The sequence below is a fragment of the Dasypus novemcinctus genome, chromosome 13, assembly GCF_030445035.2.
Source record: "Dasypus novemcinctus isolate mDasNov1 chromosome 13, mDasNov1.1.hap2, whole genome shotgun sequence".
NCBI classification, from domain to species: domain Eukaryota; kingdom Metazoa; phylum Chordata; class Mammalia; order Cingulata; family Dasypodidae; genus Dasypus; species Dasypus novemcinctus.
Genome location: NC_080685.1, coordinates 29,491,259 through 29,512,487, shown reverse-complemented (window position 1 = coordinate 29,512,487; position 21,229 = coordinate 29,491,259). Strand labels below are relative to the sequence as shown.

At 43.5% G+C, this 21,229-nt stretch overlaps 4 protein-coding genes and 1 non-coding gene across 5 annotated transcripts in view; 3 read left to right on the top strand and 2 right to left on the bottom strand.

The window, feature by feature from the left end:
• Positions 1–5,505, top strand: part of NUP210L (nucleoporin 210 like) — a 229,987-nt gene extending 224,482 nt beyond the window's left edge. Inside the window, exons 35-40 of the mRNA XM_004474977.4 lie at positions 448–597; positions 1,877–2,127; positions 2,565–2,766; positions 4,565–4,669; positions 5,133–5,207; positions 5,301–5,505. Of these exons, the coding sequence (XP_004475034.2) occupies positions 448–597; positions 1,877–2,127; positions 2,565–2,766; positions 4,565–4,669; positions 5,133–5,207; positions 5,301–5,404 (887 nt within the window). The 3' untranslated portion in view covers positions 5,405–5,505. The remainder of the gene's footprint in view (positions 1–447; positions 598–1,876; positions 2,128–2,564; positions 2,767–4,564; positions 4,670–5,132; positions 5,208–5,300) is intronic.
• A 282-nt stretch (positions 5,506–5,787) lies between these two features.
• RPS27 (ribosomal protein S27) lies at positions 5,788–13,324 on the bottom strand. Its single transcript, XM_004474978.3, has 6 exons — positions 13,243–13,324; positions 8,864–9,071; positions 7,431–7,570; positions 7,010–7,118; positions 6,261–6,371; positions 5,788–5,876 (listed from the first exon to the last, which is right to left on the bottom strand). The coding sequence occupies exons 3-6, from the start codon at positions 7,434–7,436 to the stop codon at positions 5,848–5,850; spliced, it is 255 nt and encodes an 84-aa protein (XP_004475035.1). The 5' UTR covers positions 7,437–7,570; positions 8,864–9,071; positions 13,243–13,324; the 3' UTR covers positions 5,788–5,847.
• On the bottom strand, positions 7,924–8,026 carry LOC111759557 (U6 spliceosomal RNA). Its single transcript, XR_002793502.1, has one exon. It is a non-coding gene; the product is annotated as a U6 spliceosomal RNA (small nuclear RNA).
• Positions 11,081–15,313, top strand: RAB13 (RAB13, member RAS oncogene family). The gene is made up of 8 exons (XM_004474976.5): positions 11,081–11,351; positions 12,696–12,756; positions 13,599–13,659; positions 13,900–13,977; positions 14,099–14,188; positions 14,362–14,427; positions 14,522–14,575; positions 14,771–15,313. Exons 1-8 carry the CDS (start codon positions 11,228–11,230, stop codon positions 14,846–14,848), a joined length of 612 nt encoding a protein of 203 aa, XP_004475033.1. The 5' UTR covers positions 11,081–11,227; the 3' UTR covers positions 14,849–15,313.
• A 1,545-nt stretch (positions 15,314–16,858) lies between these two features.
• Positions 16,859–21,131, top strand: JTB (jumping translocation breakpoint). The gene is made up of 5 exons (XM_004474968.3): positions 16,859–19,423; positions 19,561–19,598; positions 19,805–19,887; positions 20,319–20,398; positions 20,812–21,131. Exons 1-5 carry the CDS (start codon positions 19,341–19,343, stop codon positions 20,966–20,968), a joined length of 441 nt encoding a protein of 146 aa, XP_004475025.2. The 5' UTR covers positions 16,859–19,340; the 3' UTR covers positions 20,969–21,131.
• Positions 21,132–21,229: the final 98 nt, after the last annotated feature.

The following is a 21,229-nucleotide window of genomic DNA, read 5'->3' as shown; positions in this document are numbered from 1 at the left end:
CTTAATGGTTATGGGACTCCTTTTAAGGCAACACTCGTGATGAAATTCCAGAAATCTTTGACTTGAATCATACGTTAATCCATTATGGAAAACAAACCTTCCTGGACTTAAAAGCTACCTCCCAACCATAGTGCTTCATTTTTGAGAGCTATCCAATTTCCCTGAAGTTGGTTTTATTCCCCTGAAGAGTTCTAAAATAATCTTCAAAAGGGGCCATTAACCATATTGATTATGGAAATCCCACTACCATTCACAAACTAGCAGAGGCAAGGGTCTTAAACTATTCTTTCACCTGGGTTGTAGTGAGACAACAGAGCTGGGCAAATCAGACAGAACCTGACCCTCTTTCTTGCTTATGTTCTTTTTATACCAAACTGCCTCCATATAATTGTCTCTCCTTTTACAAATTCTTGTAACATAGTTATTTACCTTTCTTCTGTTTAATAGGGTCCTGTACCCCAGGTCAGGCTTTAGCCATTACAACAACACTTCTTCCAGAGACCCTCATGCTATGCCATGTACAGTTCAGTAATACCTTGCTAGACACTCCGGCAAGTAAAATTTTTCACATCCATTCAGATTTCAACATCGAGAAAGGTAGGTTCTGCCAGTTACTTCTGGTTTCCCCCTTCAGTTTTTTTTTTTAATATTTATTTTTAAAGATACATAAATCACAAAAAATGTTAATGAGGTTCCCACATACCCCATTTCCCATCCCCCCCTTCAGTTTTCCTGTGTACAACTGTCACTATCTTACTGAACTGCATTTATACTTCCTAGTTTCATCTGATGTATAACTGTCGAATCTTTCAACATTCACTAATCCATTCAGTGAACGTTTAAACATGTCAAGTGTTTTTCTATGGTAAAATGTTTACCATACTATTATAATTTTCTTCTGTTGTCCCTACTGTCTCTAAAGGTTTGGATTATGTCTCATTCCATCTTTTATTTCCCAGCATCTAGTACAGTATTTGAGTGTTTACTGTTGACTAAAGGATATTCCAAGCAGAAAAACAGCATTAACAATGTTGGAAAGTGGAACTAGGCATAAAGTTGGAATAATCATAAATCAACTAACCTAAAATGAGGATAAATGTCAAATGTAAGGCATTTGGGCTACACATCATGGGACAGCCTCTTAAGTTTGAATGGTTCAGATAATAAGCAACCATTCAACAGAAGTATTGACCACCAAGTGTATGCCTGATCCCACGACTGGAACTAGAGGTACAAAGAGGAGTAACACAAGTATATACATGGATACCAGGACAGTAAGAGAAAGGTGTTATCTATATCAAACCTGGAAGCACAAGTAAAGTTTTACAGAGGAAATGACTTAGGATGACTAGGAGTGAGCTAGATGAGAAGGGAATAGGAATATTCCAGGCAATTTAGAGCCTTGCAGAAGTTTTTACAAGAGTTGGAGAATGAATATAGGGTTGAGGGAATAAGATGTCAAAAGATAGCTGAGGTTTGACAGTAACTAGAAAAACAATTCCATTGACATCAAGAGGTGCAGCTGGTTTGAGAAGTGATTAAACCATACTCACAAACCATTCCTAATCTTACCAACTCCTTCATTCTATATCCCCTTAGTAATTGCCCTTTTTGTACTATATTAACACTCCCCAATATGTTGGTTTATCAGTAATGGTACCCTTAGGCAACAAATTCAGTTGTGGGTTCCCTGGGATTACTTTCTTCCCCTCTGGTACTTCTCTATAGTGGCCAGTAGTGGACAGACTCAGAATACTGAAAAAACTGAGTGCACTACATTTTCCCTTTCAGTTTGCATGTCACCATTTTTTCTTTCTATCCTAATTCAGTTAGTTCAACCGAGCCTGGGAAATTTCCTGCTTTTTCTTTTCTTCAGGAGTTTACGTCTGCCTAATCCAAGTTCGACCCCAGTCAGAGGAGCTGCTCCAGGGCCTCAGCAGGGCTGACACCTCGGTCTACGGGTGGGCCACACTTGTCAGTGAACGTAGCAAGAATGGAATGCAAAGAATTCTCATTCCTTTCATCCCAGCTTTTTACATCAACCAGTCAGAACTGGTTTTTAGCCACAAACAAGACATCAGGGAGATAAGAGTACTGGGAGTGGACAGAGTTCTTGAGAAGTTAGAGGTATGTTAACAACTGAATCAAAACAAAACTGGAGATCAGGAATTTCAAGAGGTTTTTCTCAGTCCAAGGGTCAAGGAAGTTAGAGTAACGGAAGGAAAATTACCATAGGCAATTTTAAACTTAAGAAAATCCTCTTCACTCTGCCAGGTTTCTAAAAAGTCTGAAATCTAGGTCCTGAGTTTGTCAGTCTGGAAGACTAGTACTATAGAACAATTCTTTCAAAACATTTTTTAAACCTTTTCTTGAAGCTCATTTTTTCCCCTTTGTCCTTCAACACATCTAAGGGGATGACATAGTAAATGACTTTAACTTCAGACAGCTAGCAAGAAATAGAAATCGAGGTCTTTTGACAGTTCTTTTAGTGTTGAGACTGGAAACATGAACACAAATCTGATTTTCCCTCCTTCCAACAAGTGTCATTTTTTCTTTTCTCCAAGGTCTTCCCCAGCTCCCCAGTTCTGATGGTCTCTGGCCATAGGCACTCTCCCCTCACGCCTGGCCTGGCCATCTACCCTGTGAAAGTTGTCAACTTCACTTCCCTCCAGCAAATGGCATCACCTGTTTTCATCAACATTTCCTGCATGCTCACCAGTCAAAGTGAGGCTGTGCTAGTGAGAGCTAAGGATAAGGCTGGTACAGGTGAGCATTAGTAGCTTGATTTTAATCTAGAGGGGAAGAAAATAAAATGTATTCATACTTTAGTTAACTATAATTATCCAGCCATTTGACCAAGGTTATTCACACTAGCTGGGGCAGAAATCTCCTAAACCTTCCCAAAATATAAAAGTTCAGGTAGCTTTCTTATCACACTAAAGTTATGGCAGTTTGGAATGAGTCTGCAAGCTTTTTAAAGTGTAAATTTCCCCCTTGACATTGCATTTTCTTCAGATCCTTCCACATCAGGAAATGGGCAAATAGTGATAATCCTAGAACCAAGACTTCACACTCCCCAGGCAGTATCCAGTTTAGAAATGATGCCAAGTTTGGTTGGGACAGGAATATAGGTTTGGAAAGATGTGTTAGGCAAGCCAGAGAACAGTTCTCCTTACATTCTATTTGTGACCTCCACCTGCCCCCTACTCCAACTCTGGGTGGCAGATGTTTTTCTCCTAAGAGCTGACAAAACTAAGATGTTTAGGAGTCCACTACCAGAGAAAGTTCAACTCCAATTTTTTGGCCTTAATGCTTTCAAGTTTTTAACCTAGTCTATGGATTCCCACAAAGATCAATTAACTTCTAATTGAAAGTTAGCATTTCCATCAATTATGAATATAGACAACAAGCCAGAGTAAAACCAGCAGCTTTGTCCCCAACAGGCCTGAATAGTTTCATGTTGTCATATCTCAAAGTATTCCTCATCCCTTTAAAATCAGTGGTAATCAGACCTGCTGGTAGATGTCTAGGCTTTTTAACGTTTTTCATATTGGTAACTTCAATGTAAATGCCAAAAACTATGTCTTTGTATTTTTATTAACTGTACACTTTGATATAATTGGCTTCCTTCATATTCCTACATATTTTATGCACTTTAAAATAACTCTTAGGTTCCACAGGCTTCAGAAGGCTGCCATAGTTGTCCACGGCACGAAAAGTGGTTAAGAATCCCTCTGTATTTTTGGGGGGACTTCCATGGAAACAGCGCAATCACGGTGAAAAGGAATAGATACAACCATCCAACCCAACCAGAGATAGGAGGTTGGGGACTATAGTAAGGATTCAAAATAAGATCCAAGTTTAAGGACCTGAAAACCAATTTACATGGTTAAACCTGGAAATTCAGGTGGTTTGGCAGGACGGTATGCACATTTGACATGGGGTGCAAGGAAATAAGTGAAATGTCGATGCTTTTTGAAGTATGCTTCAAAAACAGACAAGTGTAAAGTTTTATTGAGGACAAGGTTATATACATCTAGAACACTCCCCTAGAAGCTGCATAAAATAACAAAGGGCACATGGATTTAAGAGGTCACTATTATCTACAATTATTTTCAAGTAAAAACTTAAAAAAAAAATAGGATGGAGAAAATGGGTGAATCTGGGTAAAGGATATGTATCAAAGTTTCCTAGAAACTTTTCTGTAAGTTTGAAGTTATTTCAAAATTTAAAAAAAGGTCACTGGTGTGGCCAAAATGTTTCAGATTGGACAAAAATTAAAAGTTAAATCAGTATGGAGTCTCTTAAGTTTGGTAAAGGAACTAAGTAATATAAGAAAGATTAACAAGAATTTTAAGGTGTCAGAGGATTTTATTACTTTGGTGATAGGAAAAAGCCAAGAAGTTTTTACCTGAAATCCTCTTCTCTGGTAAGAAGGAAAAACAATTTCATTAGAAAGCTGGGTTTTGAGTACTTCTGCTATTCTTATGCATTTTGTAAATGCAGCACCTGCCCTGGAAGTCCGATTAAATAACCATCTTGTTTTGTTCAGGCCAATCTATAGATCCATGTGAAGATTCAGGTGTCCTCCAGCAGCTTACTGGTTCTTACCAGATCCTCCTCTTTACGCTCTTTGCAGTGTTAGCGTCAACAGCTTTCATCTTTCTGGGTAAGGAGTCCTTAATATTCAGCACCACGGACCTGAAAATTACTACTTCACAAACTAGATGAGGATGAAATTGTTTATCACATCTAATTTGTCACAAGCAGTTGAAACTATTTTAGCATGCCATACCCTAGTCACCTAGTAGATAAAAAGATCCTATTCAAACTGACTTTATTACTACTGAGAAAATAATGATGGCTAGTATGGCTTCAATTCATATGGTGATCTGAGTTCATATATATAACAGCACCAGACCTGCACTTCCCCCACCCCATCTTTCAGCTACAAGTTGAAAATACCTCAAATCACTGGACTAAACGAAAGAAAAATTTGCTTTATTACTATTAATTTGAATTAATATTACTATTTTTCTAGCAAAACTTATAAATTTGAAGTTGACTTTAAAAAACTTCCTCCAATTGAATCATATAAATCATTTTTGTGATACCTCTCATCCTTTCTCCAGCATACAATGCCTTCCTAAACAAGATACAGACAGTTCCAGTTGTTTATGTACCAACCCTAGGAACATCTCAACCAGGTAAAGCAGCGCTGTCCTCCTCTTTGGAAAGCTCCTATATACATGTTTTATTCACCTGAACCTTCATCATCTGTCTTTCCCCTTTACCTTTAGGTTCTTATTACTCTACACACTCTCCCCCCCCTCCCTTCATGAGTCCACAACCCCCACCAGCCCAGAGTCGGCTACAATATTGGTTATGGAGTATAAGACACTAATCTGTGCTTGGACACATCACTTTAACTGGAAAATGGATATTTCTAACGCAAGAGCAGCACTTTCTACACTCACAAGCCCCCAAACATGGCTTCTGAAAACTATAAATAAAGCTTTTTTTGTTTAAGTGGTGGGTTGTTTCTTTTAACTGTTAGTTCTTAATTCAAGAAAACGTAACAGCCAAAGTAAATATTCCATTAAAACAGTATCCCAGTTGATCATGCTCTAAAAGATTTATCCAGTCCTATCAGGTGGATAAAAATGTCCCATAGACTTTTAAGTACTTAGTCACTTACTTGCCCCAAATGACTCTAGTATTCCACTCTTCTGATTGCCCCTGAATACTTGAGGCAGGAACTTCCTAGCAGTAAAACAAGACAATAAACAGGATGTATCCAAAATGTTTATTGGGATGGTATCCCACTCATCTTCCTTCAGGGTGCTTTCAGTGCTGCTTCCGTCTGAAGGAGCATCCTACAATGCATGGATTAAAAAAGGTTAACTGAGAACACTGTGTTCAACCCTATGCACCCCCCATCCCCTCACAACAGAAGACTCCCTGTGATGCAAGATCACAGTATGGCTTTATCTTTGCTTTCCTCTACTCCTTCAGCTACTACCCACTCACTTAAGGATACTTACATGATAAAGGCACTTTCATCACCTACCCACCCCATGTTTAGACAATAGTATTTTGAAATTAACACATGGGGTTTCTGACAATATCTATTTTTGAAAAAAATTAAAACAAAAAACTACTGAATCCAACCTTCCTAACAAGACAGTCTGAGAATTTTACATTACACATGGTTCTCATCGTTCAGACTCAAATCCCAAAATTACATTAAGCCATTGTACCTTCTGTAAGCCTTGCTTTTCCTCCTGTAGGTTGGCAGAGGACAGTGGAGCAACCCACACACAAAACTACTGTTTGTGCATGGCTAAAGACCGTGGTGATTTTATAGCATCCTAAAAAAAAAAAAAAAAAAGGTGCATTAAATTTTTTTCCTATATTACTTCCACACCTTTCTTCACTTCAACATGCTGTTCACACATTACTATTATATTATGTGAGCTTGAAATTTACTATCCTACTCTAAACTTCTGCTTACATGGCAATAAGGCTGCATTAAAGCCACCTCACAATCTAGACTACCTGACCTTGCCTATGAATTTGTTGTTTATCTTGAAAGATAAGAGTGGAAACAACAATTATTCAATGGTCAAAAAACTGGCCTGCACTGGGGGTGGGTGTCAGCAACGGTTCAACATATTCACTCCTTGTCTCCAGTTATTAAGTGCATAAATGACCAAAGCAGCTCGATACATCATCCCATTAACAGTGCTTCCTAAGGAAAACAAATCTTGGGTTTATGTATTTTTAATGGGAAATCATTGAAACTTTAGAACCCTCCTCCTAAATTGCAAAGTTGTGCCACTTTCTCATACATTAGTATTTTAAGAAAGGCACAGCAATACTACCTCCATTTTACAGACTAAGAAACTGAAGCTGCGTAATTTCAAGAAAAGGGCACAGTTTACACACAACTTTTCCCACGACTCGGGGTCCAGTGCTTTCCCTGCTACTGCAAACTAGTTCGCCTCACCTGGGCATTTTACATCCATGAAGTAGGAATTGGGGCTCTGCACCAGGCGCTTCTTCTTGTGTTTCCTCTTTTCCTCTTCTGGAGAGGGATGGAGGAGGTCCTTTGCGAGCTAAGGGGGGGGCAGAAATGCAAATATTTAGAAACCAACGGCGAAAACTGGATCATCCAAAACAGCCCCCACTGTCACACACCGGGGAGAGCTCGCCCCTCGCCGCCCCTGGTGTCTGCGTAGCTGGGCCGCCATCTTATATCCTGTACGCTCCCGTCAATACAGGTGGCCCAGTGGCCATCTGCGGTCCCTGTGGTTAACGTCTTAAGCGCGGAGGATAACTGAGGACATTCTACGATCCGATATCAGCGTGAGAGGGGCGTGGGGACAGAAGAGCGACATCTCCGCCGAAACCTGGACCAAAGAACTCACAGGCATGTTCTCGTGAGGAGGTCGTCACCGCCGGAAAGGAGCGAAAGCGGAAATCCTGCTCATTATATTAGGCATTCCACCGGAAGTGACGCCTAGCGCTTCTACCGCCATCTTGTGAAGGTCTTTCTCTTTAGTTGTATCTGTGATGGAGCGAGAAGGGAGCTGCCATTTTCAGATGGTGTCTAAATGACACAACACAGATCTGTCGCCATGTTGAGAAGGTTAATTTGCTATCAAGGATGTCACCGTTTCATCTCTAGGAAGGGATAAACTGACACCTTTTAAATTTCTTGCTTCACCTTGCGATTAGGAGCGTAATCAAAACCAAGTGCTGAGGAAAACAACAGCGAGACCGAGCTATATCCGAGTTTTAAAACTTTTCTTCACTATTTTTCATGTGGTTTCATTTACGCATTTTAGTTTGCTTGTTTGTTTGATTAGAGAAATTGCAAATTTACAGGAGAATCATGCATAAAGTGCAGAGTTCCCACATATAACTTTGGAATGCTTCATGAATTTGCAGGTTCTAGTGCAGGGGCCATGCTAATAATCTTCTCTGTGTTGTTACAATTTTAGTATATGTGCTTCCTAAGTCCCCACAAATGTACCCATCTTTAACAACTCATAAATGTAAATACAAAAAAGAAAGTCCTCCCCTTGTCTCCATCACTCCCAAGCTACACCTAGGGTAAACCATAGTTAAAATTAATTATATCTCCTTGCAATCCTTTCCTTCTGTGTAATAGTAATAATTACATCAAATGCATATATAATGCTTATTAGGTACGTTGTTCTAACTGCTTTACATACATTAATTACAATTCTATGAGGCTGGTACTATTATTATCCACATTATACAGATTAGGAAACTTATGTCCAAAGAAGTTAAATAAATTATCCAAGTTTAACAGAATATATATCTATGTGGCTATGCACATCTTTACATGTATTCACACACCTATGTAAAGATACATGTACCCAAGAAAGAAAAGATACATGTAGCATGTAAAGATATGTGCACGTATGTGTGTGTTCTTTTCAACAGTGTAGCTATATTTGTAGGTAAATCCCCAAAAGTGAAATTGTACATTGAAATGTACATTGAGAGAAACTAAGTTGTCTTCCAAAAGGAGTGTGCCAATTTACATTCCCACATCCTTTTACCCACATTCTCACCACCACTATCTCTCCAAAACTTTTAATCTTGGCAACACTAACACCCTTGACAAGGAATGAGAAGAAAGAAACGATGAAGACAGAAGCATCATCTCAATAATCAGCAAAAGTTTAAAATGTCCATTTGTCATAAAGAAGGAATGAAGATTACCCAGGTGACATCTTAAATCTTAAGACCTGGTTAATTCTAATAGAAATGGATGAGACAAAGTGTGTGAGTTCCAGTCAGGCATGTGCTGGTAAAGTTTAACAATCACCTCTCTGGAGGAAATCCTTGACTTGTGGTGTTTGCTGACTTCAGTGGCATAAATACTTCCACCTTGGCTGATTTCACTCTACCAAGACGATGTCACTGAACACAGAGGTTTGAAGAGATGTCTCAGTCTGTTTTTGTGAGCCAGTAAAAGCTGGCTACTTACTGGTAGGCAGGAAGAGCTTCTGAGGAGGTGGCATTTGAGCTAAAATCTGAAACACAAGGAAGCAACCATGCAAAGAGAATTCCAAGTTGAGGGAAGAGCTTGTGAATGCAAAACCCCAAAACTGGAATGATCCTGGCATATTTGAGGGGAGAAAAGGCAGTGTAGTCAAAGCTCTGGCAGCTAAGGGGAGAGTACTCTTAGATGAGGTTCCAGGCAAAGCATGTACACACCATCATAATGTAATTTAGGGAGGTGAGCAAGAATAATACATCACTGGGGATGAAAAGTCCAGATACAAGCAAAATTAGATAAAAAGAAGAATACCTGATGAATTTTTACGAGAACAATGCACAAAAATTAAAGAGTAATTTAAAGAACAGGTGAGAGAATGTTTGGTCAGTGAGAAAAACAAATGGACAAAGAATTATCACATGCTCTAGTAATTTCACTTCTAGGTATATACCCCAAAGAATTCAAAGGAGGGACTCAGATATTTATACACAGATATTCACAGCAGCATTATTCACAATAGCCAAAAGGTGGAAACAACCTTTGTTGTTCATCAACGGATGAAAAGATAAACAAAATGGGGTATATACATGCAATGTATATTAGCCTCAAAAAAAAAAAGATTGAAACTCTGATACATGCTACACCATGGATGCACTTTGAAAGCTTGTGAGTGAAATAAGTCAAACATAAAAGGACAAATATTGTATGATTCCATTTATATGAAAAACTTAGAATATGCAAATTTATAGAGACAGAAAGTAGATAAGAGGTTACCAGGGCAAATGGGAGGGGGAAACCGGGAGGTATTGCTTAACAGAATCTTTTTGAGGTCATGAAAAAGTCTTGGTAATAAATGGTGGTGATGTTAACACAATATTGTGAATGTAATCAATACCACTGAAGTGTACAATTAAAAATTGCTAAAATGGGAAGCTTTGTGTTACATTTATGTTACCATAATTTTTAAAAAAACTTATTGGAAGGTGAGAGAATGGGCAAAAGGGAATTGAATATGTGTTTGAGACAGAACATATAGGGAGACAGAAATTGAAAAGGATAAGTGACAAAAGATGCCTTTTCACTAGTATACTATGATTATACAAGGACAATTCTGACTGTTAGAACTGCAGATATTTTGAGTAATTTTTTCCAAAGGCAAAGATAAACTTTGTTTCTTTATAGCCATGCTCATCATACTTCAGCTTCCCGGTTGGTATTCAGTGGGAGTGTCAGGGGAGTACATAACAAAGAGTACAAGGCCATGTTAAGAGGTCCATGTGAAGAATGAAACCAGACCTTTATTAGTCCAGTCTCTTGTCTTCCTGGGTTGGCTGATCAGAGAAATCACACAGAGTCCCAAAAGGAAGACTATTCTAATTTGTCCCAGAACATATCAAGGTGTGCTCTGTGTGTGTGGTGGGGAAGGGGAGCAGTTTCCTTCTGCATTAATTTTTTATTTTTATTTTTAGGAGATAACTGGGGATTGAACCTTGGACCTCTTCAGCGGGCAGCACTTTAAATAATTTAAATTTTCATTCTGTCCCACCAGGGGGCAGACTGACCCAACAAATAACCACCTTCTGGGGGACTCCGCTTCTTTTAAAGGGAGTTGGAATTCATAGAACTAAGGGTTTGGAACACCAGAATTCTAGCACTGCCCTTTGCTCGGCCCCAGAAGACTTCTATTTTCTTTGAGCAGCCCCTCCAAAAATCAGCCCCCAAATTTTGTCAATTCCGGGTGCCATCCCTGCCCTCACTTCTATTCCCCCAAACTCTTTTTCCTTCAATTAATTCCTCTGAGAGTCTTCCCTCGGCTGTCTTGGTTAAGCCTCTACTTCCCTCCACCCCAGACTGCCTGGCCTCAGAGTGGAAGAGGGGACGGGGTCCAGAGAGGACCGGCAGCTGGCCAGCGGCCTGGGGAGCGGCGAGGGCCCGGGCCAGCCCGCGCCGGGGAAGCAGGGCCCGGGGCACGGCCGGCCGGACTGGCTTCCCTCGCCAGCCGCCAGGGGTGGGCGGTCAGGGGGTGGGGCCCGGAGGAGTGCCGCCTCTCGTCTTTCCCGGAGCCTGGGCGGAGAGGGAGGAAAACTTCTTCCTGGCCTGGGCTCCGGGGCCGCTCTGCTGCCAGCCCTCCAGTCCCGCCTGCCGGTGCCCGGCGCTGCCCCACCCCTCCCCCGGCCCCCACTGTCCGCCATGGCCAAAGCCTACGACCACCTCTTCAAGTTGCTGCTGATCGGGGACTCAGGGGTGGGCAAGACTTGCCTGATCATTCGCTTTGCAGAGGACAACTTCAACAACACTTACATCTCCACCATCGGTGAGCCCACTTGGCCAAACCCCAGAGCCCCAGTCCCGCGGTGCCCTCATCCTCAGGCTCCCGGATTACCAGTGGCCCCACTTTTCAGTCCCCCAGAATGAAGCTCCTAAACTCCTGTCTTTCAACCCGTCTCAGACCCATCCCCCACACCCCGCACGGTGTCTCTGGGATGATACCCAAACCTCTAACCTCTCTGAGGCCTCCAGGTAACCTTCAGTTGCTGCTGGCCCCTCTTCTCTAGGTATCATCTTCCTAGTCTCCCCAGATGCACCAGGACATTTCTCTATTTGCCTATCAGCTCCTCTTCCCCCACCCCCATCCACCAGAACTCTCTTGATCGACTCTCCACATTTCCTGTATCCCCTCTCCTCTTACATCTGTCTGCCAATTCTAGCCCCCTTTCTGTCCCACTGGGCTTCAAACAGTGATTGCATCCCACCTTCCCATCTACTTCCCAGTCTCCCTGCCCTTCAACTTAATAGGGGGTGAGGAGGGGGATGGGGAGGCTGGGTGTGCTGGAGGGTGGCCCTCTGACGATGATTATGCATATGCAGGCAGGCTGGTGAGGAAAGTGGGAGTAAGGGAACTTTTGAGGGTGGGTGACTCAGACACCTCCCTGGGGGCCAGGCCCCAGCAGTCTCGGGGGAGGTGCCCAAGTTTCCACTGAAAAGAACATTGTCTCCCCACCTCCCCTTTCATTTTTGTTCAAACCCTATGGTCTGGGAAATATGACAGAATCTCAGGACAATTCTGGTTAGAATGGGGAAGGAAAAATGTCCCTCTTTCCTAATTCAGTCTCAGGAGGAATCCAGTTTAGCCCCAGGCTTTCTTGGTTCCCAGCCTGTCCCCTTAGTGAATTCACATAGACTGGCACCAGTGACCATTTCCCTCACAATTTATCCTGTAGGGCCAGAAGGATGGGTGGAGTATGAGAGTAGAAATTTCTCTGGAAAAAAAAAAACACACAACAAACCAGAAGGGAAGAGGAATCTGTAATAGTTTGGGGGAAGACAGAGACTGGATTGAGAGAGCTGTCAGCTGGCATGGCTGCGTGGACTCAAGAGGCGGGACTTCAAGGCCTTAAGCCTCCCTACAGAAATTTCATCATCTTTTCCCCCACCCCCCAAATTTCATAAAATTTAAGTACAAAACAGTATACTTGCTATGCAAAAATAGCTTCAAGAAAATTCTCTTACTTCCATGCTCCCAATCAGATTTCTCTCCAGATGCCTCCCCTGCAGAATTTCTGAAGCTGCCACTGCTCCATTCCTGCCCTTCCCACCACACACTTTTACATACAAGCACATATCTGTCTCAACTTCATTGTATACCCTCCACCCCTAGGAATTGATTTCAAGATCCGCACTGTGGATATAGAAGGGAAGAAGATCAAACTGCAAGTCTGGTGAGTGAATCCCCCAAGACTCTGAACTGGATGTCCCCATTTACCTCCTATTTTGCTTCATTTCTTTCCTTCCCTGGTAGCTCCTTCCAGCACTTCTCCTAATCCACTTCTATCTCTCACCTTCACTCAGTTGTCCTTCCATCTCTCCTTCTGCTTGCCCAATTATTTTCAATTTTTTGTAATTCTCTTGCCTCCCCCAGCTCCAGAGCATTCTCTGAATTTCACAACAGATGTCTGTTGAGCTGCAATGTGGAAAAGGTCTCTGAGCAGTTAAATGGCAGGTAGCAGAATTAAGTTTTGACTCCAAGTGGAGTGCTCTCCCTAAATTATGGAGGGCCCAGAAAGCCAAGTATAGAGGTTTGACTTGATTTTCATAAAAGCATCTGAAACCTCTGATGATATTTAAGTGGTACAAGGCTTAATGGAGGCATTGTGATATGACAGATAAGAGCAGACAGGGCTTCAAGACTGGCTTCTGTTACTTACCTGCTATATCATCTATGTTAGTTATTCAGCCTCTCCAAATCCGCTTCCTTGTTTGTGAAATGAAATCTCACAAAGTTAAACCTAAGGAGTAAACAAAATGAGACATACACATAAAATGATCAATGCACAGTGCTTGGCATAGACTGAGCACTCATTGAATATACAAGAGAGATCTTGTTTCTTGAGCTTCTACCATTTCTCAACATCAGCCCAAAGGTCTTTCCTCCCTTTTCTCCCTTACTGTTTCCTGATTCTGTCCCTTTCTGCTCCACCCTATTGGAAAAGCTAAATTCTTAGAGGGAATTCTCTCCTTGGAGAGTCCTTCACTCTATCCACCCTCTATTCTGCCTCTTCAGGGACACGGCTGGCCAAGAGCGATTCAAGACAATAACTACCGCCTATTACCGTGGAGCCATGGTACAGAGTGTGGGTCTGGACAAGGGATGAGGGCATAGGATGTACGTTTATGAGTGCAGAGGGGCAGGGAAACATGGCAGAGGACACAGTGTGGGGTACAGTAGGTTCCACATGGCCTGGTATTTAGGCCTGAGGATGGGACTTTCAAGGTCACTTAGACGGCAGTGGCGGGATGGGAAGTAGAAGCCTAAACAGGGGAATATGGTCCAAGGCTCCATAGTGAACGCCACCATCTTCCAGGGCATTATCCTAGTATACGACATCACAGATGAAAAGTCCTTTGAGAATATTCAGAACTGGATGAAGAGCATCAAAGAGGTGAGAACCCTCCAAAAAATAGGAGGCTTTGGGGAAGGAAAGAGGGTGGAACATGGAGGGAGAAAGAGGCTGTGAGGATGAATAGGACCCAGCTTTTCCTTGTCCTACCCTTGTCCTCCAGAATGCCTCAGCTGGGGTGGAGCGTCTCTTGCTGGGGAACAAATGTGACATGGAGGCCAAGAGGAAGGTGCAGAAGGAGCAGGCCAATAAGGTGGGGGCCAGGCTGGGCAATGTTCTAGAACTCGGGTGGGAGGGCCAGGATCAGATCAGATTGCAGAGGAGGTGGCTGTTGCCCTATATTCAGCTACTCTCCTTCTTCCCACTTCAACATCCACCCCTGCCCCCCTGCTACCTCCTCCCACCCCACCCCCACCCTTCCCACAGTTGGCTCAGGAGCACGGAATCCGATTTTTCGAGACAAGTGCCAAATCCAGTGTGAATGTGGATGAGGTGAGACCCTCCCCCCACAAAAAATGGAATATTTGAAGATGGATTTTTATTCCTCTCCATCTGTTCTGATCATTTACTCTTTTCTCACCTTCAGGCCTTCAGTTCCTTGGCCCGGGACATCTTGCTCAAGTCAGGAGGGCGGAGATCAGTGAGTTGGTTCTGCAGGATTAGATACAATGATGTTTGTGTGTTCAGAGTAAAAACTGAGGAGGAGAGCAATGCTAAAGCTTCCCATAAGGGTGGGTCCTCTTGGACCAGCTTAAAGCCCCATATCCCAGCCAGCCATTCACATCCACCCTTATCTCTTGGTCCCACTTCAACATTTATTCCTTTCTTCCTCCAGGGAAACAGCAATAAGCCTCCCAGCACTGACCTGCAGACCTGTGACAAGAAGAACACCAACAAATGCTCCCTGGGTTGAGGACCCCTTCCTGCCTCCCCACCCTGAGCCTGGAGGCTGGACCTGAGGGAGACGGGACTACAGGGCTGGGCAGGGGAGAAATAGTAGGTAGGGCTTGGAGGAGTAGATGGGTAGATGGTAGGAAGAATGAGGAGAAAACTGGAGAAGGACAAAGAAAAAGGATAGAAGGTAGCATAGAGGGGGAAGGAGAGGCTGAGAGACGAGAGGGTAAAGAACTGAGGAAGTGAAAGGAGGTAAGGAGGAGACAGGGTGAAGGGAAGCGGGAAGGCAGGCTTGATGATCCCAGGCCCCGGATCTCCCAGGGCTTCCAGGACAAATCTAAGTGTAGATAAATTGGTTTATTCTGTTACTGGATCAGGTTTTAGGGTCCTGTGAAAGATGCTCAGCACCATCCTCTGAAGCTTGGATCCTATCCTGTCACTTTACATGGTCTTTCTCAATATTAAAGACCACCATTTGCACAAACGTCCCTGGTTTGTATAACTTCCATTATTGTCAGAACTACTCTTCCCTCATATCTCCCCTTTCTGGCTCTCCAGGGTGGTTGGGCTTCCTGAATCTGTGGCACCAGGACTAGTCCTACAGTTCTCTTAACTCCAGTGAGGAATGGGAGGTGGAAGAACCTGAAGGTCTGGACATCCTCTTCCCACTAGGATGTCCAGAGGACCACGGCAGGCAGAGCTTTGTCCTGAGTTCAGGAGAGTCCAAGATAGGAGAAGGAATACTCTGTGGGTCTCCCCAGGGGAGTAACAACTTTAGCTTCAAGGAGATAACATTATTATCACTTACTGATTCCTGCAAGCTTCCTGGCAGCAATCCCTCTAGGCAAGCCACTAGAGACCATTATCTGCTTTTATAGATGAGGAAAATGAGACCCTGGAAAGGTTTATTTATTCATTAAATATCCGAGCTTCTATTATGTGGCTCTGCAACAGTAGGTTAACATAACCTTTGGGTGGTGCTTACAAGCAGAGGGACAAGCAAATTTTAACACAGTTCCTAACTACTGAATAACAAACATGGCATAACTATTGGCATGCAAAATAACCAACACCAAAAAAAGTCAGGCTTAATACATCGCCCCTTTTCACTTATACATATTTTTCTAAAGATTTATTTCTCACCCTCCAGCTCTGTCTGCTCATCTTTTTTTTTTAGAGGCACTGGGAACCAAACCCAGGACCTCCCATGTGGGAGGAAGGTGCACAATCACTTCAGCCACTTCTGCTCCCTGCTCGTTGTGTCTCCTTGTTGCGTCATCTTGTTGTGTCATTTTGCCATGCCAGCCTGTAGCATCAGCTCACTGTCATGCTCATCTTCTTTAGGAAACATTGGGACCTTCCATGTGGTAGGCAGGCACCCAACTGCTTGAGCCACATCCACTTCCCCCTTACACATTATTTTTTAAGCAGCAGAACTATCTCACGGACTTGATCTTTTATTGGGATCAATGAAAATGTCAGATTTGGTTTGGACAAATGCACTGTTAGAGGTTTTATGCATGGAGACCATGTTGAAAATATTTAAGAAATCCCCAGCCCTGCAGTACAGAAATGGGTGGCACAACCCCTGGGATCAGCAGCAAAATCTTTTTTTTATTTTATTTTACTTTCATACAAGATTTTTCTTGTGCTGCTGTTTCTGTTGGTAAGAGACAACACTCAGAAAAAAGTGTGACAGTGCTGGAAGAAAGACTTGCAAAATAATTTGATAAATGTATTAAGTGTCCAAGCCTTGATTTAGCAATGAGAAACCTTATCTGTAGCTTATGTTTGAGCTATGTCTGAAGTCAACTGCCTATCTGGTTTAATTTGCTCCAGAGATGGTTTAAATTTGCATTTTTGTGAATCCCAGGAAGCAGATTGACACCTTCATCATACCTCAGAGCAGCTAATTTAAAAAACAGTTTCAGGGTAGAGACCCTATTCAGTTGCTTACTACAATAAGTGAGCTCTCTACTTGACATGAGATAAGGTAGGATTTGGTAAGGAGTAACAATACTATTAATAGAGTTCAGCCAAAATCTTTATTATAGCTAAAAACTACTAGAAAAAGCCCACAATCTACTTTCTGTAATATACATGCTATTTTTACACAGACACACATAATAACTTAAAGAGACAAAGTTAAAATTAAAGCTCAGTCTTTGCCAGGATCCCCCCTTCCTCACCCCCCTCACCCCCAAATTCTCATCCAGTGATTCCACAGTCTGATCCTGCTCTTGAGAAACCAGCTTTAAGTATGATGGGAAAAACAAAAGTAATGGGTCATACCACTAGATAGACTGTTATTCCCCAAAAAGTGCTTTGGCCCTTAGGGCTGAGGGAGAGCCATAGCAGTGGTCTTCAAGCTAGAAAGAACTTCTTGGGAGAGAATATGGAACAGGGTTATTAACATGAAGAAAAAAGTATGGGGACAAGCGCTTTAATCTTGAGAGTTGAGTCCAGTTTATCAGCCCCCAATTTTTATTTTAAAGATTTATTTATTTCCCCTCCCCCCCACCCCTGTTGTCTGTTCTCTGTGTCTATTTGCTGCATGTTCTTCTTTGTCTGCTTCTGTTGTTGTCAGTGGCATGGGAATCTGTGTTTCTTTTTGTTGTGTCATCTTGTTGTGTCAGCTCTCCCTGTGTGCGGCACCATTCCTGGGCAGGCTGCACTTTCTTTCGCGCTGGGCGGCTCTCCTTACAGGGCGCACTCCTTGTGCATGGGGGTCCCCTACGCGGGGACACCCCTGTGTGGCAGGGCACTCCTTGCGCGCATCAGCACTGTGCCATGTGTTTGAACCGCGGACCTCCCATGTGGTAGATGGACGCCCTAACCAACCACTGCAGCCCCCAATTTTTATGACGCTTATTTTAAATATCTCCTTTCCTATCTACTAAGCATCTAAGAAAACTAAAATCACATGTCCAGTTATGCAGGAGGCTGCAGACAAACATACATGTGTATCTAAGAGGAAAATTATGGCAGAATTAGAATAGTTACTAATACATTACCAGGTGGTGAAGCATGAACTGCCTCATGTGGAAGTGATGTCACTGCAGTTCTGAGTAGTTATCAAGGTTTACCTTCATGTGGCTGGAAAGCACGTAAAAATCTCTGGCCTGGGAGTTGAAAGTTTGGGCTCTATCCTCGGTTTGTCCACTAACTAGCTGCGTAAGCTTGAAAAGTCACTTACATTCTGAGTTTACTCATAAATTGGAGATAATATCAACTCTGCCTCCTCAGGATTATTGAGGACCAAAATAAGTTAAATGTTGTCTTCAGAGTATAATAGAAATGTGAAGCAACATTATAGGGAGAGAATAAAGAGAAAGTATTTGCATACACATTTCATTTGAACTTCTCAAAAAAACCCTGGAAATTGCATATTAGCATTTCCATTTTATCAAGAACACTTGAGAGCCAGGGATTGTCCTAAGATCACGTAGTCAATAAGCCCCTGAATCTAGAACCAACATTTATTGGGACTTAATCTCTTCCTGTGCACTAATTATTCCATTATACAGTAGGAAGGGATAGTTGAGAACGTTTGGAGAGGTGATTCAAAGGACTGGCTCAGGGAAGTAGTTTAGCAATTATCACGAGAGGAGGTGACTTCATCTATTGAACAGAGAGGGACCCCAGAGACAGGAAAATGTTTCATGTCTCACTCCGGAGAAGAAAGCCCTTTCGCTTCCATCCCTGGCCAGCCAACCCAGCTTATCTTTTGACTTTCGGGGACAGGAAGATGAGGAATGGGGAAGAGTGTTGAGGGACTGAAACTTAATGGTGACTCCCAGGGTTTCGAGTTAGGAGCAAGGCCTGGGAAGGCGACAAGGTGGTCCTTTTTCGTCTCCCCGCTCATCTAATCCAACATGGGCAAAATGAGTTGACAGCCCAAGTAGCTACGAACCGAGAATGCAGACAAGCCTCAACCGCCATTTCCTCCATTCCGGCTCCAAACTACCAGGACCATAATGCAATGGTATGCCGAGTCAACGGGCTGTAGCTCGTTGAACAAACGCTGTGAAACCGAATTTCCAGTGAGCAGCGGGCGAAGCGCCATCAACCACGCAAGACTACAACACCCAGCAGGCTACAGCTCCCGCGCAGCCGCCTCGGACAACCGGCCCTGCTGGGGAAACCTGGTTCCCTCCGTCAGACTCGAAGCCCCAGAATCCTTCGCGGGGCAAGATGGCGGTGCTGGTAGCGGAAGTGTAGGTGAGGGGGCGCTAAGTCCCTGCGCCCCCTCCCGCCTTTCCTCCAAGACCTTGCGGGCCTAAGAAAGAACTCACGCTGCTGGTCGGCAAATGCATACTGAGTTTTCTCACTGTGGCCATGAGGTCGTCGCGATAGAGTCTTTGCCCAGATAAGCAACCCCAGCATTGCTTAGCCTTGACCTGGAACCTCCCGGAGAGCTTCAGAATAAGCACCGCCTCTGCGCTCCGACGGAGGCACGAAGCCAGTCAGGCAGGTCCCTCTGTCCCAATAGGTGCGACACTGAGCACCCCATGCCGGCTGGAGTGGGGAGGCGTGGCCTCCCTCAGGGCCGCCGCCTCTGCTGGTTGTTCTGCGCGTTCGCCTTAAAGCTCTGGTAAGGGGGAATTCCGAGGGGCCGGAAGGACCGCAGCGTCCCCGCCCGCCTGCGGGGATGGAGAAAATGCGGGGGTGGGAACTCCCTGTTTTCTGGCTTCTGACATTTGTTCCTTTCTCTCACCTACCGGGATGAAGCCAAGCAGAGGCAACCGTGCCAGAAGAGAAGCAATCAGGTGGGTGATGGTCTGGGAACTGGACACCCCACCATTTGTTTTGCTTTCCAAAAAAATAATCTCCCACTTTTCAAGAACATTGGTGGAAAAGGGCGGTATCTCGAGGAATGAGGGCAATCGCTGTGCCAAGGAGGTTGGATGGGCAGAGCCTTTGGGAGAAATGTTCTCCAAATGGCCCGGGGCTGGCATTTCTCTCCCCCTTTTAGTGAGCACCTCAAACTTGCCATGCTGGATGGTGGAAGAGTTTGTAGTGGCAGAAGAGTGTGTTCCGTGTTCTAATTTCCAGAAAGTGAGTACCTTTTTCTTTCCTTTATTTCTCACATCCAGCCAATCCCCAGGTCTTACTAGGTGTATCATTGCATTGTCTTCTTCGTTTTCTTGCAGTCTGAGTTTATGTCTAAATCCGAACTTTTTTCCTCCCTGAAACCGTGAATCCTTTCTTTCCAAGTTAACGGCAGTATTCAGACGATAATCATGCTCTGTTCGTTTTTAATCCCTCAGGCTCAGCAATGAGTCCCTATGACTCCTTGACTACCGCCTCTGAAGCTTTCTTTCTAAAGCACATTCCTAATCATGCAACTACCACTTCCACCATCCCCATCAGAACTCATTAGTTCTCTGTTGCTTACCACCTTGAGTCATAGCACCCATTCTACATGGCAGCCTTTCCGCTTCTCCTGCTCCTTGGTAACAGGTCCTTTGGTTCTTTTCTTCTGGCAGAAAACCACTCCTGAGTGTGGTTCCACAGGGTATGTGGAGAAAATCACATGCAGCTCATCTAAGAGAAATGAGTTCAAAAGGCAAGTGCTGTTTTTCTTCCTTTGAAATCTCTGAGATCCCTTTCTCTGCTACTATAACTTTAGGCAGATGGACTGACCTCTTTCTCCTGGTCTGGGGGTAGCAAGACATTTTGGAAAGGGGGGTTTGGAGACAAATTCCTTGAGCTCAGCATTCTGTTCCAGCCCTACTCCCTAGCATTATGATATTGGTTATAGTTTCTCATCAGTGAAGTTAATATCAGCTCTGCCTGCCTCACTAGAGAATAAATTAAATAAATTTATTGAGTCGAGAGAGCTTTATGCATTATAAACTCATTAGCAGGCCTACTGATTTCCTATTTTCTTCTTGGATGTATCTTTGTTAGGCTGAAGTAGAAAGGAGGTAAGAGGCTGGCTGGCCTTCTCTGGGAATAACTCTGTCTTCCTGCCCTCAGCTGCCGCTCCGCACTGATGGAACAACACTTATTCTGGAAATTCGAAGGGGCTGTTATAGGTGTGGCCTTGGTTTTTGCTTGCCTTGTCATCGTTCGTCAGCGGCTACTGGACAGAAAGGCTCTGGAAAAGGTCCGGAAACAAATTGAGTCCATATAACTACATTCTACCGTTTTATCCTGGGTCTTAGAGACCTCAACTCAGAGAAGGTGGAATGGACTGATTTACACCCCTGGCTCTTTGGCCTTGTGGTGGTACCCTCTTCCCCGCCCCTTCTCTTCTTCCAAATCATTAATGGGCAGAATAAAAATAGTGAAACAGTTTTCTTTCCTTTTGCAATTTGGTTTTGGGAAGGAGGTCATGGGAGCAGAGAGGGAAAGGTGTGGCAACTTTAAGCCCCAGTTTACCAAGTATCATCTC

Excerpts from the sequence above, each read along its gene's own strand:
- RPS27 (XM_004474978.3), bottom strand. Across the intron at positions 6,372-7,009 it reads CATGGATGTAAAATGCCCAG|GATGCTATAAAATCACCACG; the intron begins GTGAGGCGAACT and ends TTTTTTTTTTAG. Across the intron at positions 5,877-6,260 it reads AAAAGCAAGGCTTACAGAAG|GATGCTCCTTCAGACGGAAG; the intron begins GTACAATGGCTT and ends CATGCATTGTAG.
- RAB13 (XM_004474976.5), top strand. The coding sequence starts at position 11,228 with ATGGCCAAAGCCTACGACCACCTCTTCAAGTTGCTGCTGATCGGGGAC. Across the intron at positions 11,352-12,695 it reads CACTTACATCTCCACCATCG|GAATTGATTTCAAGATCCGC; the intron begins GTGAGCCCACTT and ends CTCCACCCCTAG. Across the intron at positions 14,576-14,770 it reads AGTCAGGAGGGCGGAGATCA|GGAAACAGCAATAAGCCTCC; the intron begins GTGAGTTGGTTC and ends TTCTTCCTCCAG.
- JTB (XM_004474968.3), top strand. The coding sequence starts at position 19,341 with ATGCCGGCTGGAGTGGGGAGGCGTGGCCTCCCTCAGGGCCGCCGCCTC. Across the intron at positions 19,599-19,804 it reads GCCAGAAGAGAAGCAATCAG|TGAGCACCTCAAACTTGCCA; the intron begins GTGGGTGATGGT and ends TCCCCCTTTTAG. Across the intron at positions 19,888-20,318 it reads CGTGTTCTAATTTCCAGAAA|AAAACCACTCCTGAGTGTGG; the intron begins GTGAGTACCTTT and ends TTCTTCTGGCAG.